Here is an 18,566-nt window from a genome sequence, read left to right as displayed (position 1 = left end):
CTGGATACCGCCCTTAGCCGTGGTATATTGACCATATACCACAAACCACCGAGGTGCCTTGTTGCTATTATAAACTGGTTACCAACGTAATTATAGCATTAAAAATAAATGTTTTGCTATACCCGTGGTCTGATATACCATGACTTTGAGCCAATCAGCCTTCAGCTCGAACCACCCAGTTTATAATGTATAGTACTAGCTGAGCAACAATGTTTGCTCCATCACTCACAGCCGTAATGCTCTGTTTTGGGTAGTCTTACATTTCGACAGCTGTTCCATTTGAAACTTGATGGCTTGAACTGACAACGCAAGGAGTTTCAAGTACATGTGTCGAACAACGCTGTTTGTTGCTGTTTTCACAAACACATGAAATAGGGAACATCTGTCCCGATTTGGCAGCCGTATCATGGGAACGATCTGTGAGGTTATGTTGGGGAATTTCACTGTAACAATCTCTGCAGCCGAAGAAACAGGTCAGATGTTTCATGTTAATGTGCGCTATTAAATGTGAAATGTTTTGCTTAGGCACACATAGGAATGTAAGCTTTCGCATTACTCAGGTTTATGTTTTATTTTCCTTCTAATAAAATATTTGGCTGATTGTACTCTGGTTTCGGTTGAACCAGTTAACAGAGAGTTATACAAGAATATTATACGGATGATACAGATACATCTGTGAAGCACTTGGTTTTTGACAGCAGGTAGCCTAGCGGTTAAGAGCATTGGGACAGTAACGGAAAGGTCTTTGGTTCAAATCCCCAAACCAACTAAGTGAAAAAATCTGTCTGTGCCCTTAACCCTAAATCTGCCTCTGTCGCTCTGGATAAGAACGTCTGTTAAATGATGTAAATGTACAAATGCATTTTAATTAAATGCTTTTGGTAGTGATACATTTCTGTGTGCCCTGCTAGTATTCCTGGCACTCTCCTTATCATTGCCAGACACTTCCATCCTGTACCTTTGTCACCTGCTGCCTGGGACAGTTTGGCAAAGGCAGGGTTACTCACTGTACTCGGTAACGTTATGACTTGCCTGGGTGTAGCCTGCACCTTGGTTATATCTGCTTACCTGATCAGACTGACAACAGTGATGAAACGGCAGCTCACTTTCCCTTCCTGTGTGTTTGTTGATTGTGGCAGGTGTGGGGACTGGGTTATCTCTAGTGGCCATGCTGGCCCCATGAATAAGCCTGGCTGTCTCTGAATGTGTCATGTTATCTCATAACCAGACATGTGTTTAGCTGTGTATGCCTATATTTCGCCATCATGGCATTTGTGTTTTATTGCCGTCTGTAAATTAGCCCCAAACGGAGATAGCGTAGACTGGTTCAGAATGAGTTTCACTCAGTCCTGAGCACTAATACTTGACTGTCTTTGTGCCACAGTAGACTTAATTAGAGTGATGTTAAGTATCAGACAGCCTACTTTTACCGGATGTATAATTGATCTATTTTCATTCAATGTTTTTTGGGGGAGTAGAACAGGAATAGTGTCTCCCCTTGTTTAACTTTGGTTTTCCTCACTTCGTTTCCAGATGAGCCTTCCAGTCCAAGTATTGATCATGACACCAGTCACATTCCCGCTTCAGCTGTAATATCTGTTACTCCAATCGTCACCACCATACCACCCAGCCCTACCTCTCCATCTCCTCTTATTCGACGACAGAGGTCACATGACCACGGTAAGGTTACCCTCTTTTTTTTAACTAACTGTGCAGGTACTGTCAGCAACGATATGCATGCTTTAAGAATAGTGTGTTAGAATGAGTTGATGGCTGAATTTGAATACTTGATCCACAAACAAGCCTGGGACACCTACAGCCTTGAGCTAGGACATTCCTATTAAAAGTTTGTTCTTTGGCTTATTTCTTGTTTGATAATCATTTGGCTTTTATTTTGAAAGATTCTCTTCGACTCACAGCGATTGAATCGGATTCTGGTACCAAAACGGAGAGGTCCAAATCCTACGATGAAGGTCTGGATAACTACAGGGAAGGGTGAGTGTAATTTGGTCTGAAACGGTGGGCCAGTGCAATGTTATGTATAGTGTACACCCCCTTTGTAACAAAATATATTGTGAAGAAAATAAAGGGAGATTAAAAAAATATATATTTATTTTTTATGTAATTGTCAATGATCTACACAAAATACTCTGTCAGTGCGAGAAGAATTCTAACATTTGGTAAAAATGAATAAAAAATAAAACCCTAATATACCATTATTAGATTAGTATTCACCCACCTGAGTCAATACATGTTAGAATCACCTTTGGCAGCGAATACAGCTGTGAGTCTTCTTGGGTAAGTCTCATAAGAGCTTTGCACACCTGTATTGTGCAATATTTGCCCGTTTATTCTTTTCACAATTCTTCTGTTCGAGGTGCTGGGAATCATGACTAGACAGTTATATTCAAGTCTTGTCGTAGAATTTCAAGCAGATTTAAGTCAAAATTGTAACTTGGCCACTCAGGAACATTCACTGTCTTGGTAAGCAACTCCAGTGTTGATTTGGCTTTGTGTTGTAGGTTATTGTCTTGCTGAAAGGGGAATTCCTCTCGCAGTGTCTGGTGTAAAACAGACTGAAGCAGGTTGTCCTCTAGGATTTTGCCTGTGCTTAGCTCCATCCAGTTTCTTTTCGTCTTGAAAACTCCCCAGTCTTTGCCTATGTCAAGCATACCCATACCATGATGCAGTCACCACAATGCTTGAAAATAAGGAGGCATGTGTTGTGTTAGACTTTCCCCAAACATAAGGCTTTGCATTATTCCAAAAAGTGTATTTCTTTGCCGAGTCACTACAATGTTGATGATCCATCCTCAGTTTTCTCCCATCACAGCCTTTGAACTCAGTAGCTGTTTTAAAATCAACAATGGCTTCATAGTGACATCCCTAAGCAGTTTCATTCCTGTCCTGCAGCTCAGTTAAGGACAAGTGCATCTTTGATGGGTCTGGGTGGTTTAATACATCATCCACAGCATAATTATTAACTTGACCATGCTTAAAGATATATTCAATCTACGATTTGTTATTGTTACCCATCTACCAATCACTGCCCTTCTTTATGAGGCTTTCGAAAAGCTCCCTGGTCTTTGTAGTGGAATCTGTGCTTGAAGTAATACTTGACTGAGGGACCTTACAGATGTTGTATGTATGAGGGACAGAGGAATGTTTCATGAACTGAAATAAAATATCCCAGTGTGGCATATCAAGAAGCTGATTAAACAGCATGATCATTACACAGGTGTACCTTGTGCTGGAGACAGTAAAAGGCCACTATTAGATGTGCAGTTTTGTCACACAACACAATGCCACAGATGTCTAAAACTTTGAGTGAGCATGCAATTGGCATGCTGACTGCAGGAATGTTTACCAGAGCTGTTGCCAGAGCGTGTAATGTTAATTTCTCCACTATAAGCCGCATCTGTCGTTACAAAGAATTTGGTAGTACATCCAACTGGCCTCACAACCGTAGACCATGTGTATGGGGTTGTGTGGGCGAGCAGTTTGCTTATGTCAATGTTGTGAACAGAGTACCCCATGGTGGCGGTGGGGTTATGGTATTGGCGGGCATAAGCCATGGACAACGAACACAATTGAATTTTATTGATGGCAATTTGAATGCACAGAGATACCGTGACAAGATCCTGAGGCCTTTGTCGTACCAATCGTCCACCGCCTCACCTCATGTTTCAGCATGATAATGCACGGCCCCATGTCACAAGGATCTGTACACAATTCCTGGAAGCTGAAAATGGCCTGCATACTCACCAGATATGTCACCCATTGATCCTGTTTGGGATGCTCTGGATCGACGTGTACGACAGCGTGTTCCAGTTCCCACCAATTTCCATAAACTTCGCACAGCCATTGATGAGTGGGACTACATTCCACAGGCCACAATCAACAGCCTGATCAACTCTATGTGAAGGAGATGTGTCGCGCTGCATGAGGCAAATGGTGGTCACACCTGAAACTGGCTGGTTTTCTGACCCACGCCCCCACCTTTTTTTTAAGATATCTGTGACCAACAGATGCATATCTGTATTTTCAGTCATGTGAAATCCATAGATTAGGGCCTAATGAATTTATTTCAATTGACTGATTTCCCTATATGAACTGTAACTCAGTAAAATCTTTCAAATATAACTTATGTGATTTGTTAAGCCGAAATGTACTTCTGAACAAATGTAGGCTTGCCTAAACAAAAGGGGTGAATAGTTATGCAAAGACTATATTTTTGTTATAAAAAAAATAATTAATTTGGTGAAATAAATTTTATTTTTCTTTTCACTTTGACGCTATGGAGTATTTTGTGTAGGTCAATGACAAAAAATAGCAATTAAATCTATTTAAATCCCACTTTGAACGCAACAAAATGTGAAGGGGGTGTATAATTTCTATAGGCACTGTACATTTTAGTCAATTTCATTCAACTAACTTGTGATTTTCATATTTCTATGTTCCTTGTAGGAGGCAAATACCTGGTCTAAAGGGCCTTAGGAAGGTGAGTCCAACCTCAACACAGTAATATCAATATTAGGTTATGCTTGGATAGTCCAGATTTTCCATTTGTAGATGCTCTACAGCAGGTCATACTATCAACAACTGCTTGCTAAGGATACACTTGGGTTAAGAATAATGGTTAGGGTTGGAGCTAGGGTTAGTAGATAGTTAGTTGAAATGTTACTGATAGTACATCTGTAGATGCTCTACAGACTATCCAGATAAAGTATTACCCAATATCAACCCACATAATAACAAACTGTAATGGGGAGTATGGACAAAACCCTCTGGTCACTTTCCACAGAAATGATGTGCCTACTGGCTATCAGACTCAACTGCATCATTATAGTTTGTTTTACCTGCATATCCTGCCCAAAGTTTCACAGCCTGAAGATAAGAGTCACTCCTCTGAACCGCTAGCATTGATGTTAGTCAGTAGCGGTTGTAAAATGGATAATGAGTGAGACTATAAAACCAAATGACCTCTAAAGACCCAGCCTGGATGCCAACCTCGCTATTTCTGTCTGTCTGCTCACTGGAATGGAGCATAATGTCGGATTCTGGGGCCGTATAATAGAAGTCAGGCAAGGGTCATCCAATCAGCGAACTGTTCATTGGAGGGAGTCCACATGATCCGTCCTCATTATCCAACTTGCAGGCGGGCTGACTGGCCCCAGAGGCAGGCGGGCTGACTGGCCCCAGAGGCAGGCGGGCTGACTGGCCCCAGAGGCAGGCGGGCTGACTGGCCCCAGAGGCAGGCGGGCTGACTGGCCCCAGAGGCAGGCGGGCTGACTGGCCCCAGAGGCAGGCGGGCTGACTGGCCCCAGAGGCAGGCGGGCTGACTGGCCCCAGAGGCAGGCGGGCTGACTGGCCCCAGAGGCAGGCGGGCTGACTGGCCCCAGAGGCAGGCGGGCTGACTGGCCCCAGAGGCAGGCGGGCTGACTGGCCCCAGAGGCAGGCGGGCTGACTGGCCCCAGAGGCAGGCGGGCTGACTGGCCCCAGAGGCAGGCGGGCTGACTGGCCCCAGAGGCAGGCGGGCTGACTGGCCCCAGAGGCAGGCGGGCTGACTGGCCCCAGAGGCAGGCGGGCTGACTGGCCCCAGAGGCAGGCGGGCTGACTGGCCCCAGAGGCAGGCGGGCTGACTGGCCCCAGAGGCAGGCGGGCTGACTGGCCCCAGAGGCAGGCGGGCTGACTGGCCCCAGAGGCAGGCGGGCTGACTGGCCCCAGAGGCAGGCGGGCTGACTGGCCCCAGAGGCAGGCGGGCTGACTGGCCCCAGAGGCAGGCGGGCTGACTGGCCCCAGAGGCAGGCGGGCTGACTGGCCCCAGAGGCAGGCGGGCTGACTGGCCCCAGAGGCAGGCGGGCTGACTGGCCCCAGAGGCAGGCGGGCTGACTGGCCCCAGAGGCAGGCGGGCTGACTGGCCCCAGAGGCAGGCGGGCTGACTGGCCCCAGAGGCAGGCGGGCTGACTGGCCCCAGAGGCAGGCGGGCTGACTGGCCCCAGAGGCAGGCGGGCTGACTGGCCCCAGAGGCAGGCGGGCTGACTGGCCCCAGAGGCAGGCGGGCTGACTGGCCCCGAGGCAGGCGGGCTGACTGGCCCCAGAGGCAGGCGGGCTGACTGGCCCCAGAGGCAGGCGGGCTGACTGGCCCCAGAGGCAGGCGGGCTGACTGGCCCCAGAGGCAGGCGGGCTGACTGGCCCCAGAGGCAGGCGGGCTGACTGGCCCCAGAGGCAGGCGGGCTGACTGGCCCCAGAGGCAGGCGGGCTGACTGGCCCCAGAGGCAGGCGGGCTGACTGGCCCCAGAGGCAGGCGGGCTGACTGGCCCCAGAGGCAGGCGGGCTGACTGGCCCCAGAGGCAGGCGGGCTGACTGGCCCCAGAGGCAGGCGGGCTGACTGGCCCCAGAGGCAGGCGGGCTGACTGGCCCCAGAGGCAGACTGATTAGCAGCTTACAAAGCCAAGCACTGTACACCATGTTGCAGTATTGTGTATGTATGAGATTGTAGAGGTAACTCATGTGTTTGTTGTGTTAAAGGCGACGGTGGACAGGTCTTCAGAAGATTCCGGATCCAGGAGAGATTCCTCATCAGATATCTTCAGTGATGCTTCCAAGGAGGGCATGCTCCACTTCCGACAGATCAACACGGACAAGAGCAAGGTGTGTGTACAGTGCTATCCACACTCCACACACAAAGGGGGTCAAGGCAGTCAGTTATATCACCTGTGACATGGTTTAGAAAGAGTGGTGTATAATCCTGTTCCTCTGGTAGATATTTAGTATAGTAATGTTGGTTTTTGTGTGCATTGCACTTGTCACACCAGTTTGGCTTTGACCTAAATGTGTTTGAGATTCCTGACTCTGTCATGTCTTCCTTGATGAAATGACTCCTCCCTCTAGTGGGTTACACTGGACATTTTTTATTTTTTTATTTCATTTCACCTTTATTTAACCAGGTAGGCAAGTTGAGAACAAGTTCTCATTTGCAACTGAGACCTGGCCAAGATAAAGCCTAGCAGTGTGAACAGACAACACAGAGTTACACATGGAGTAAACAATTAAGTCAATATCACAGTAGAAAAAAAGAGAGTCTATATACATTGTGTGCAAAAGGCATGAGGAGGTAGGTGAATAGTTACAATTTTGCAGATTAACACTGGAGTGATAAATGATCAGATGGTCATGTACAGGTAGTGATATTGGTGTGCAAAAGAGCAGAAAAGTAAATAAATAAAAACAGTATGGGGATGAGGTAGGTAAAATTGGGTGGGCTATTTACCGATAGACTATGTACAGCTGCAGCGATCGGTTAGCTGCTCAGATAGCAGATGTTTGAAGTTGGTGAGGGAGATAAGTCTCCAACTTCAGCGATTTAGAGCAATTCGTTCCAGTCACAGGCAGCAGAGAACTGGAACGAAAGGCGGCCAAATGAGGTGTTGGCTTTAGGGATGATTAGTGAGACACCTGCTGGAGCGCGTGCTACGGGTGGGTGTTGCCATCGTGACCAGTGAACTGAGATAAGGCGGGGCTTTACCTAGCATGGACTTGTAGAGGACCTGGAGCCAGTGGGTCTGGCGACGAATATGTAGCGAGGGCCAGCCGACTAGAGCATACAGGTCGCAGTGGTGGGTGGTATAATGTGCTTTAGTAACAAAACGGATGGCACTGTGATAAACTGCATCCAGTTTGCTGAGTAGAGTGTTGGAAGCTATTTTGTAGATGACATCGCCGAAGTCGAGGATCGGTAGGATAGTCAGTTTTATTAGGGTAAGTTTGGCGGCGTGAGTGAAGGAGGCTTTGTTGCGGAATAGAAAGCCGACTCTAGATTTGATTTTAGATTGGAGATGTTTGATATGAGTCTGGAAGGAGAGTTTACAGTCTAGCCAGACACCTAGGTACTTATAGATGTCCACATTTTCTAGGTCGGAACCATCCAGGGTGGTGATGCTAGTCGGGCGTGCGGGTGCAGGCAGCGAACGGTTGAAAAGCATGCATTTGGTTTTACTGGCGTTTAAGAGCAGTTGGAGGCCACAGAAGGAGTGTTGTATGGCATTGAAGCTCGTTTGGAGATTAGCACAGTGTCCAAGGACGGGCTGGAAGTATACAGAATGGTGTCGTCTGCGTAGAGGTGGATCAGGGAATCGCCCGCAGCAAGAGCAACATCATTGATATATACAGAGAAAAGAGTCGGCCCGAGAATTGAACCCTGTGGCACCCCCATAGAGACTGCCAGCTCATACTTCCTTGGAGAACCATTTTAGATGAGATGCATCAAGGATGTGGAGATACTTAATCTGCAATGCCAGTGTCAAATTATAAGAGAGGACCATGTCTTTCTCTGTGCCTGTCTACCTCACTGCTGTTTTATGTGTTTCTCATACTTGTCGTTAAGTAATATCATTGTTTGTGCCTCTCCTCTCTCTCTGCAGCGTGTTGGTGGGGGAATGCGCCCCTGGAAACAGATGTACGCAGTGCTGCGAGGCCACTTCCTCTGCCTATATAAGGACAAAAAGGAGGGACAGGCTCATGCCAACTCCCAGGTGGAGGACGAGCCACAGCCAATCAGCATCAAGGCCTGTCTGATTGACATCTCCTACAGCGACACGAAACGCAAGAACGTGCTGCGGCTGACCACGTCGGACTGTGAGTACCTGTTCCAGGCAGAGGACAGAGAAGATATGCTGGCCTGGATCAGAGTCATACAGGAGAACAGCAACCTGGACGAGGAGGTGAAACACACACACACCATACCGGAAATTAATTCCTATCAAGTTCTCCAGGATTGACAGAAATGTGTGGCAAAGTGAAATCAAACCCTTTCTGTGTTGGTAGAAAACACAAGGTCAACCTCATGGATGGCCAATACTTCATTAATTACACAAATGTAGATCAAGTATACTTTGTCACTAACCCTCCCTTGATAAGGATCAGATAACAGTGATTGGCTACAGGTCCTAGGTCACATAATACACACACATGACCCGTCCCTGGTCTACCTTAAAATAGGCTAACTTTACCACCGGACTTACCTCCCCTCTATTAGAAACCGAAGGTCTTCTTTCCCCTCCATTTAAGACCACTATAGTACTATTGTATATTTCTTTGGCTTTACCTATGCCAACTGATAGAAGTGGGTTATTCAAAGGGGAGGGGAGTCATATTGCATCTGATGAGTTAACATTGTCTGCTGTCTTCTGCCTTTATTCTTGTTTTAGAACGCAGCCTTTACCAGCCGTGACCTCATCAGCCGAAAGATCAAGGAGTACAACACGTTGATGAGGTAAGCAGGGCGGACCACAGAGAGGGAGGAAGTCTCTGCAGTACAGAGGGAGATTGAGACCTGTGTGGACGGCTCCTATTGGACGTCAGACATCAAAACGTTTTGTGTGTGTTTGTGTATGACCCAGCCCGACAGGCAGTAAGAACGAACCGTCGCCCAAACCGTCACGCCAGTCGCTGAGCATCAGACAGACGCTACTAGGAGGGAAGGGGGAGACCAAATCTCTAAGTCCACACTTACCCAAAGCAGAGCAGGAGAGGAAAAACATGCACAAAGGTAAGAGCCAGAGGATTCAAATGTTCGCTTAGCTCTCAACTCATTTACTTGAGCATTGTGAAGGTCTTGTTTGATTTTGAGAATGGCGTTGAATCTTCCATTGCTTTTTGCTCCATATATACTGTGCAGTGTGTGTTGGTGCTCGTGTGAGACTCTCCTCATGTTTTGTGTGTTAACCCTTCAGACGACACCAGTCCACCCAAGGACAAGGGGACATGGAGGAAAGGTATCCCAGGGCTGATGAGGAAGCCCTTTGAGAGGAAGCCTTCTCCAGGCATCACTTTCGGGGTGAGGCTGGACGACTGCCCCCCAGCTGTCACCAACAGGGTGAGATTCAACTCACACCTACACTACGTATTCTCTCCATCTCCTCTTTTTGTTCATTGTTTCATTCATGTTTATTGGAACGGTTCATAAGGAAGTTCCTTCTCAACACTGTCACACACCTTTCTGAGGGTGCTGCCATGGTAATTGGTGTGTGTGTGTGTGTGTGTGTGTGTGTGTGTGTGTGTGTGTGTGTGTGTGTGTGTGTGTGTGTGTGTGGTGTAGTTTGTTCCCCTCATTGTGGAGGTGTGCTGTAACCTAGTGGAGGAGAGGGGGCTGGAGTACACAGGGATCTACAGAGTCCCAGGGAACAACGCAGCCATCTCCAACATGCAGGAGGAGCTCAACAACAAAGGCATGAACGACATTGACATCCAGGATGACGTGAGTGACTCAACCCAGCACATGATGCCACTTTCTCTCCCTCTCCAGTTGTCTTTGGCCCATCTTCTTTCTTTATGTAGGCTCTCTTTTTGTCACTCCTCTCTTCCCTCAGCTTTTCCATCTTTTCTTATCTCGTCTAAAGTCCCTTTCTTTTTTTTTACCTGCCTTTGACAGAAATGGAGGGATCTGAATGTGATCAGCAGTTTACTTAAATCGTTTTTCCGGAAACTTCCAGAGCCTCTGTTCACCAACGGTAAGAATATTCAAGTAGTCCCACCAATAGCCTATTAGGAACAGCCTTCCATTAAGGGAGTGTTTCCCAAACTTGGTCCTGGGGACCCCAAGGGTCTTTACACAGCTGATTCAAATAATGAACTCATCAAGCTTTGATTATTTGAATCAGCTGTGTAGTGCACCCCTTGGGGTCCCCAGGACTGATTAAGGGGTCACTATGCCACCTAGTGGCCGAGTGTGAAACCTACACTTAATTACATTCTGTTTAGTGTTCACTTTCATAACACCAAAACCCTTTGTCGTCTTCTGTAAAAAACCCATGTCTGTTTCATTTATGCCCTGTAGAGAAGTATGCGGACTTCATAGAGGCCAACAGGACAGTGGACCCAGTGGAAAGACTGAAATTGTTGAAGAGGATGGTGGGTTCATGTGACATTCATTGTGAACTTAACTGACATTATTGCATGGTGACTTATACTTAACCTACTTCTCACTGCAGCTTCACGAGTTGCCAGATCATCACTATGAGACCCTCAAGTTCCTCTCGGCTCATCTGAAAACAGTGGCTGACAACTCTGATAAAAATAAGGTATTGCAAATTTCCATCTTGAATAGTGGCTGGCAGTCCTCACTTTCAACTTAGAGAACCTGTGATGTAGTGAGGGTATGTGTAAAGCGTGCGTGTGTGTTCCTAACTATCCTGTGTGTTAGATGGAACCTAGGAACCTGGCCATCGTGTTTGGTCCCACTCTGGTGCGCACTTCAGAGGACAACATGACCCACATGGTCACCCACATGCCCGACCAGTACAAGATTGTAGAGACTCTCATTCAGCATGTGAGTCCCACTTAACACCTTAATTGCAGACACAAGTGGACTGTTTGTGCATAATCTGCATATCAAACCAAAAAGTGATTGTGAATCCCCTAAAGATAAAGCTCCCTTTCCTTTGCTCCCTTCTAGTACAACTGGTTTTTCACAGAGGAAGGCAATGGGGAGCCAGTGGTGGGTACAGGCACATTGCTGCCCTCAATGTGACTTATGTTATTCCTTCCCTATTTGCTATGATCATTTTTTTAAATTAAAATTGTAGAGTGTTCACCCTGTTGCCTGACTGTTCGTTTCAGACAATGTCCCGATATGAGAATGCGGTGGAGTCTCAGCCTGTGCCCAACATCGACCACCTGCTCAACAACATCGGCCGCACGGCCTCCACGCAGGGGGAAGTCTCAGGTAACGTGTTCCCTGGACCAGACCGACTCTGTGGTGGTGGGTCAACCTTTTACTACTTTTCCCTGTTAACCACTGTGTCTGTCGCTGGTGAGACCAATGTCTTTTAGTCTAGGAGCGTGCGAGGTTCAGCGTAATTGTCTGGTGTCGAGTGTTGATGGATAGTGCTGCTTTCTTCCTAAGAGATCCTTCTTTGCCTCATTTGCTGTACCATAAGAGCGAAATGTCCATGCCTCGTCATGACTCAAAAAGACTGTGTTGGTTTGCGAGGGCAAATTATTCTTGACTCTTTTCCATGACGAAAAGGAGAAGGGGCAAAATAATTTTTCTGATCTGTACATTTTGCTTTCGTTTAGATTTTCCTTCCTTGGTTTCCAATTTTCAGCTAAATTTCTTTGCCTCAAAATGATGAGGTTCTTTAACTTTCCTTTAGAATCCCTCCATCTTTAGTGTTTTTATTCAAACTCCACTGGGCTGTCGGTTTTTCCTCTCCTCCTGTTATTAATCCTGCCTACTGTTGCACTAACACGGCATGTTCTCTCCCAAATACTACACGAGAAAAAAAAGCAACAGGTGAACTCTGATCCCTCTGTCTCTAGTGCCGCTCTGTCGGGTGTCCTAAAGGATTTCCCAGCATTCACACATACTGATCTTGACACAGGCCAGGTGGGAGGAGTCTATCACACCATGATGTCACTGATGGCCTCTCTAATGTCCGTGATGGACAGCTGGAACTGTAGGAAGAAGGAGGATTGTTGCCCCCAGTGTAGCTGTCTGGTCTGCAGAAACCCTCGTTTCTTGTAAGCTTGAGAAAACCGTCGTAAGAAAAACATGATGAAACCGTTTGACAAAGAAAATGTGAAAGGGAAGCAGAGCAGCGGCCATATGGTACTGGACATCCGGTGGTGTCCGTTTTGTATCTGAGTATACCTAACACAGACCGGTGATACTGTCTGAAAGGCTCTCCACTGTCTCTCCTCACTGTCTCGCAAGCTTCTCGCAACAGGAGAGATAGCATGGTATGGTCCCCAGGTTTCTACCTACCCAGTCAATGTGCACTTGCATACTGTGCCACCATCTGTTTTCAAGGGGTGTGTAGGGGGGCTTGGCTATGTAAAAAAAAAAGTATAGTCAGTCAAAGATCAATCCAAGATCAACTAGGCAGCATTGGATAAATCTTTTCCTCGCTGGCATTCTTTTTCATGTAGTGTCCTCTCTGTTCATAGCTAGCCCCTCTGTGACCCCCCTCTCATGTCTTAGCCTCATGGTTCATTCCATGGTTGTCTTCACTGTTGTCATGGCAATATATGCCGCCGTACTTTTCATTCAGTCCATCCCCCTCTCGGCTCAACTAGACTGAATATACTCTCTTTTTGTTAGCCTCTAACTGAAGCCATAAGACTTTTCACACATCATTACACTACTCTTTCTTAGAACCATAATCCTATTTGTTTGAGTCAACAGTTATTATGGTAATACAAGAGTAAATACATGTTAAAGTCTCCTCAATGAAGTAACATTCATCACTAGTCAGATGTGCTAGGTTTGTCTTTTGACCATCAATTCAGGCAAAAACAAGAGATTGTGCTAGAGCTCTTTTGATCAGTAATTGGAGGCTTTGGTTTGCTATATAGCGTAGACCATACAGAGGGAATCCATTGACTTCCTACATGGCATATTACATATTTCATTGTCTCATTGGCCTGCTGTTGTGAAATGCACCTTGGATATTTTTTGCCATTACCACAGTTTCACTCAGTATCCTGATATATTTGGGTATTATTGTTTTAGAAAAGTTGTAAGGACTTACTTGACCCTAGCATCTTCTGTGCTCATTGCTACTTATCTTTTATCCAGAATGACTTTCAGTTTTGCATGTACTGACGTTTCTGTTTCCATGAAATAACACCCCACCCGGGTGGATGTGGATCTGAGTGTAACATAGTGCTCACTGCATGGCTTACCGCCTCATGTTTCTGTCATCCTTCTGTCCACTTACCTGCCAGGTTCTCGACATCAAGCACAGTGTCTTATCTGTGTTTACTATCCTCGTCATGATTCTCTCTGTTTCTTCTCTCTCTCACTGGCTTTTTCATATTGCACTCTCGTGGATGTTGTCTTGTCTGGTTGTCCCACATATTGTTTTGAATAATTGATGGATAATCTAACATGTTCCTCTCTCCTCTCCCTGTTTCTTACAGATTCACCCACTAGTGACTCTGCTAAATCGAAGGTGAGTGTGTGCCCAGTGTCTGCTCTCTCCAGCTTAATGTAGTGTAGGGAGGAAATAATTGGTTGGTGAGCAGAGCAAAGGTCAGATCACCAGGCTAGATCAAAGCACTAATTCCCACATGTGTGACAGTAGGCCAGGTGGAGTTTCATCTGTGAATACTGAACACTAACAAAACAAACAAGCAACAGTATAAACACAGCATTTCATGTCAAATATCAAACTATGTTGGGTCCTAACTTCACAAGTCTGTCCGATCCTTTCTTGGACATTTGTCTTCAACAAAAGGATCACTCACACCATAGACAATGCAGGAACTGGTGCTTATCATTACTGCACTGCTGTCATCTGGCTGCTTCTCTCAGCTTTGACTCAGAACACATGAGTTCATGCAGAACATCAAGCTTCCCTTGCTGGGGCTGCTTTAGTGCGCTGCTGTTACTGCTTCTGTTGTTGCTGAAAGGCTTGCATGGTTCAGTTGTAGTTGTCCTCCTGTCACTAATGTTCCTACTCTCTGTCCACCCTTTTGGTTTGTGGCATTTTCAGAGGAACAGGTGCAGTACTGGTTGGCCAAGAACTCAGGCAGGGGTTAGAGGGTTTTTCTGTGTGTTGTTCTCGCAAGGGGGGTTTCTGTGGTACAAGTTCTGACTTGTTTCTCTCCCTCTCTATAGGGTTCCTGGGGGTCCGGGAAGGACCAGTGCAGCCGCGAGCACCTGGTCTCCTCGATCTTTGCTGCAGCCAACCGCAAAAGAAAGAAGCCCAAGGACAAGCCGCAGCTTAGCAGCTCTGATGATGACCTAGACTCAGTGTTCCCTAAGAAGGAGCTCCCTGGCCAGAAGCAGAATCACAGAGGCCTGGAGGTGGAGCAAGGGATCAGTGTCAGCCCTGAAGCAAAAGAGCAAGCAAAAACAGGAGAGGAGAACGGAAGAGGTATTGAGCTCACGCCCAAAGGCAAAAAGGAGCACAGGAACTCTTTCTTTTTAAGGGAAAAGCCCTTGTCAAGGCAGTCCTCACCTGCCCCCTCACTCAAAAACTCTGGCTCCCCCAGACTCAGTTACCGCACAGCTCAGCTTGGAAAGCCCTCTTTTTCGGACACCCCGTCCCATCTGGATGAGCCCATTTCTGATCTGGGCACCATGAGCTCTGGGGCTTCCATGCCCAGGGCACGACCTAAGAAGTGGGTGTCAGGGGCTGCTGCTCCTGATCTATCGGTGGCTGGGGCTGGGGCGTCAGCTGGGGCAGAGGTGAGCTCCATCACCTCGGACTATTCCACCACCTCGTCCATCACCTTCCTGACTGCAGCAGACTCTAGCGCACTCAGTCCAGAGGTTCAGGGTGGGGACGAGGCAGATGACGAGCGCAGCGAGCTTATCAGTGAAGGCCGGCCCATGGAGACTGACAGCGAAAGCGACTTCCCTGTGTTTGCTACGGGGGGCGGCAATGTCCAAATCATGCCTGTCTTAGTGCAGAACCAGACTGGGCATGGGCCAGAAAAGCCTGATCCTGCAGCAGCTGACGGGAAGACGACTCCTAAACTGGAACCCCGTCGCCTCTTTCCCTCCCACAGGCTGATTGAGTGTGACACACTCTCCAGGAGGCGGTCCCTGCGACAGAAGACGGATAGTGAGTCATCAGTAGAGGGTGGGACTGGCAGCGGGGAACGTGTCGAGGGCAGGTCGGAGTCAACACGACTGTCTCGTGTCTTGGAGGTGATGAAGAAGGGGCAGTCTACCAGCAGCCTCAACTCTTCCTCCCGAAGTGAGTCGGAGCGCCCTCCCGAGCCTGCCTTGCGCCTCAATATCACAGAAAGGCTCAAGTTCCGTCTGCGCACATCTGCTGATGACATGTTTGGCGTGGGTGCCCAGAAGAGCCAGTCTTCCCCGGAGACGCGCAGCAAGAAGAAAAACATCCGTCGTAGGCACACCATGGGGGGCCAGCGGGACTTTGCAGAACTGGCCGTCATCAACGACTGGAGGGAGCAAGGCGGGGTGGACCAGGCGGCTGAGCTGTCAGCCATGGACCGCCTCAAGCCAAAGTGCTCCTCTCAGGACTTCTCCATTCGGGACTGGATCGCCCGCGAGCGCTGTCGGGCCGGAGTGTCAGAGTTCAGCATGGACAGCCCACCCAAAGTTGTCCCCGAGGGGAACAGGGCACAAGCCCAGGGTACCACCCCAGAGAGACCCTCTCCCTCTGGCTCCCCATGCCTTCAGCCCATGGTGGGGGAGCAAGTGAACGGAGGTGGGCCGCAAGGCAGAAACAAAGCCAGCCTCAACCTGGCGGCTGACGACGCGCACCCACACAAACTATCAGGAGCACAAGTTGTCCGCTCGCGATTCTATCAGTATCTATGAAACAGCAAGGGTGTGTTGAGTGTACGAGAGTGAGCGCATGAGAGAAAGAGAGAACGGGTTTACGTATGTATTTAGATACCTTAGCAAGGGTTACTGCACTTTTCTTTTTTTCTTTTTTTTTTTACAAATATATATTTTATATATCTACTGTACATATGTGTATAGGCTCATAAGAAATGTAACTGGAGTGAAGATAAGGTTTTTTCATGTGTAATCGCTTTAGTTGACTTGGTGTCTTATACTGGGACAGACATGAAAAAAATTCACTTCCATCCTTGTGCTCAAACCCCAGTCATAGAAGAATGTGACAAGAACATTCATAGGTGGTTTTGTGTGATCGACAGCACACAAATCAGTGGGATGTGAAAGCCTGGACTGTGGTGCATTAACTTGAGTATTACTAAGGAATACATATCTAATTCTACAAGAGGTAGATATTTTCAATGTATATTCTTAATTATGTTGACTAACACAGTTGCTTGTTAGAAATTGTTTTTCATCTGTATGCTCATATTTCCGAGGGCTGCTTTCTGTGCTGTGTACTGTGGGAAGTTATTTTTTACAGTGCATCATAGCAGACAGATATTTGCTTGAGGGACAGAATTATAGTTGTTTTTATCAAATAAGTCTAATGTAGTGCAATGTATGATAGATGCTTGGTACAGTTGCTAAACTGAACCCTCTGTACAATTCAAGTCCACATTTTTTCAAATCTTTAATAATGTTTGATTCTTCATTAAAGAAAAAGTGCCTCTTGAATTGATTTCTGTGAATAGATTGGGTGCCATGTTTTATTCCACACTTGTAAACACTTTTGTTTAATTACTTAATTGTATCACAGATACACTATTTTACTGTTTTTAAAAAAGTAACATTGTGCAAAAATCCAAGCTTCCATTTCCAAGGCATTCCAGTCTTGTTTTTTTGGGTCCTCGCTTTTTTTATTCGCTACATGTGAATTTTAAATATTAAGTTCATAATTCAATGTATATATTTCATGTATATATATTTTTTTCTTTGTATTTTTCAAGTGCAGTAAAAAAAGCATGGTTACTTATGGAGAAATGTTCCTCTCTGAGAACTGCATGAAACAATGCTTCCTGGACAGTGAATATCTTGCCTGTGTGCAGCAAAACAAGGGTGCAACACCCTCAAGAAACACTGGAAATAAATCATCTTTATTTTAATCTGTTTGTCCTGTTCCAGGTTGTTTTTCTTGAGGCTTAGTTTTCCTGATTTGCAAAGGAGAGCCAATGGAGCACTATCCATGTGCAACCTTTAATGATTAGTTTAGATCAGTTGATTTGGGCTAATTGAATCTGTGGCGCTGAAGACCTGTGCTACAGCGCAGTATAAATTTAAAGGAAATGTTCCTGTGTTCATGGCAACTGCATTCACAGTATGTCGGCTCAATCAGAAATAACCTTTGAGTTTAGATCTCGCTACAGCGCTATGGGTTGAATCGAGCCATTAAATGGTCCACTGATATAGATGGTGAAAAGTGAAGTGCTGGCTAATATGATTTGTTTGGGGGAGCTTCGCTGATAATTCTAATATTGCAAGTGATGAATAGTATGAGCCTTGAGCTTGCTACTAAAGGAGTTAACTAAGGAGCATAAGTGGTAATTAGTATGGCATTAGCAGCTGCTGTGTGTCATCAGTATTGCAGTCCAACCTCAACCACCAGAAAGCAGCTGACCAAAGCAGGCACGTGCACAGATGGGGCTCTACCAGATCATTTGCCCTTCGTCTCCGTGGTGGTTTTTATGAAGTATTCACACCCTTTTGTCTTTTTCCACATTGTGTTACAACCTGAATTTAAAATGTATTAGATGGAGATTTCTTTGTTACTGGCCTGCACACAATATCCTCCTTTTTTGACATGTTTACAAATGAAAAGCTGAAGTGTCTTGAGTCAATAAGTATTCTATCCCTTTGTCATGTCAAGCCTAAGTAAGCACATTTTTACTCAAGTCACATGGAATCAGTGTGTGCAACAATAGTCATGTTGAGTACAGAGACATCTGTACGGTCCCTCAGTTGGGCAGTGAATTTCAAACACAGACCAGGGAGGTATGCCAATGTCTCGCAAAGAAGGGCAATAAAATAAAAAGCAGACATTGAATATACCTTTGACTGGTGGTTATTAATTACACTTTGAATGGTGTGTCCTTCCTAACTCAGTTGCCAGATATGGAAACCACAACAGTTGTATTAAACGTTTTCACTGTCATTATGGGGTATTGGTTATAGATGGGTGAGA

General features: G+C 46.4%; 1 protein-coding gene across 5 annotated transcripts in view; it reads left to right on the top strand.

Moving 5' to 3' along the window:
- arhgap21a (Rho GTPase activating protein 21a) overlaps positions 1-18,432 on the top strand; it is a 108,282-nt gene extending 89,850 nt beyond the window's left edge. For 4 of the 5 annotated variants that reach the window (XM_031836094.1, XM_031836093.1, XM_031836095.1 and 1 more), the window contains 17 exons: positions 1,534-1,680; positions 1,902-1,995; positions 4,468-4,501; positions 6,532-6,654; positions 8,424-8,723; positions 9,210-9,274; positions 9,402-9,550; positions 9,735-9,877; positions 10,100-10,258; positions 10,433-10,511; positions 10,838-10,911; positions 10,992-11,081; positions 11,204-11,329; positions 11,456-11,497; positions 11,620-11,761; positions 13,924-13,955; positions 14,624-18,432. In XM_031836094.1, the coding sequence (XP_031691954.1) occupies positions 1,534-1,680; positions 1,902-1,995; positions 4,468-4,501; positions 6,532-6,654; positions 8,424-8,723; positions 9,210-9,274; positions 9,402-9,550; positions 9,735-9,877; positions 10,100-10,258; positions 10,433-10,511; positions 10,838-10,911; positions 10,992-11,081; positions 11,204-11,329; positions 11,456-11,497; positions 11,620-11,761; positions 13,924-13,955; positions 14,624-16,303 (3,479 nt within the window). In that variant the 3' untranslated portion in view covers positions 16,304-18,432. The remainder of the gene's footprint in view (positions 1-1,533; positions 1,681-1,901; positions 1,996-4,467; positions 4,502-6,531; positions 6,655-8,423; positions 8,724-9,209; positions 9,275-9,401; positions 9,551-9,734; positions 9,878-10,099; positions 10,259-10,432; positions 10,512-10,837; positions 10,912-10,991; positions 11,082-11,203; positions 11,330-11,455; positions 11,498-11,619; positions 11,762-13,923; positions 13,956-14,623) is intronic. The other variant, XM_031836096.1, reaches the window with a different exon arrangement.
- Positions 18,433-18,566: the final 134 nt, after the last annotated feature.

Source organism: Oncorhynchus kisutch, linkage group LG11 (genome assembly GCF_002021735.2).
Source record: "Oncorhynchus kisutch isolate 150728-3 linkage group LG11, Okis_V2, whole genome shotgun sequence".
NCBI lineage: Eukaryota > Metazoa > Chordata > Actinopteri > Salmoniformes > Salmonidae > Oncorhynchus > Oncorhynchus kisutch.
Note: the sequence above shows the minus strand (reverse complement) of the source record. Positions and strands in the feature narration are given on the sequence as shown.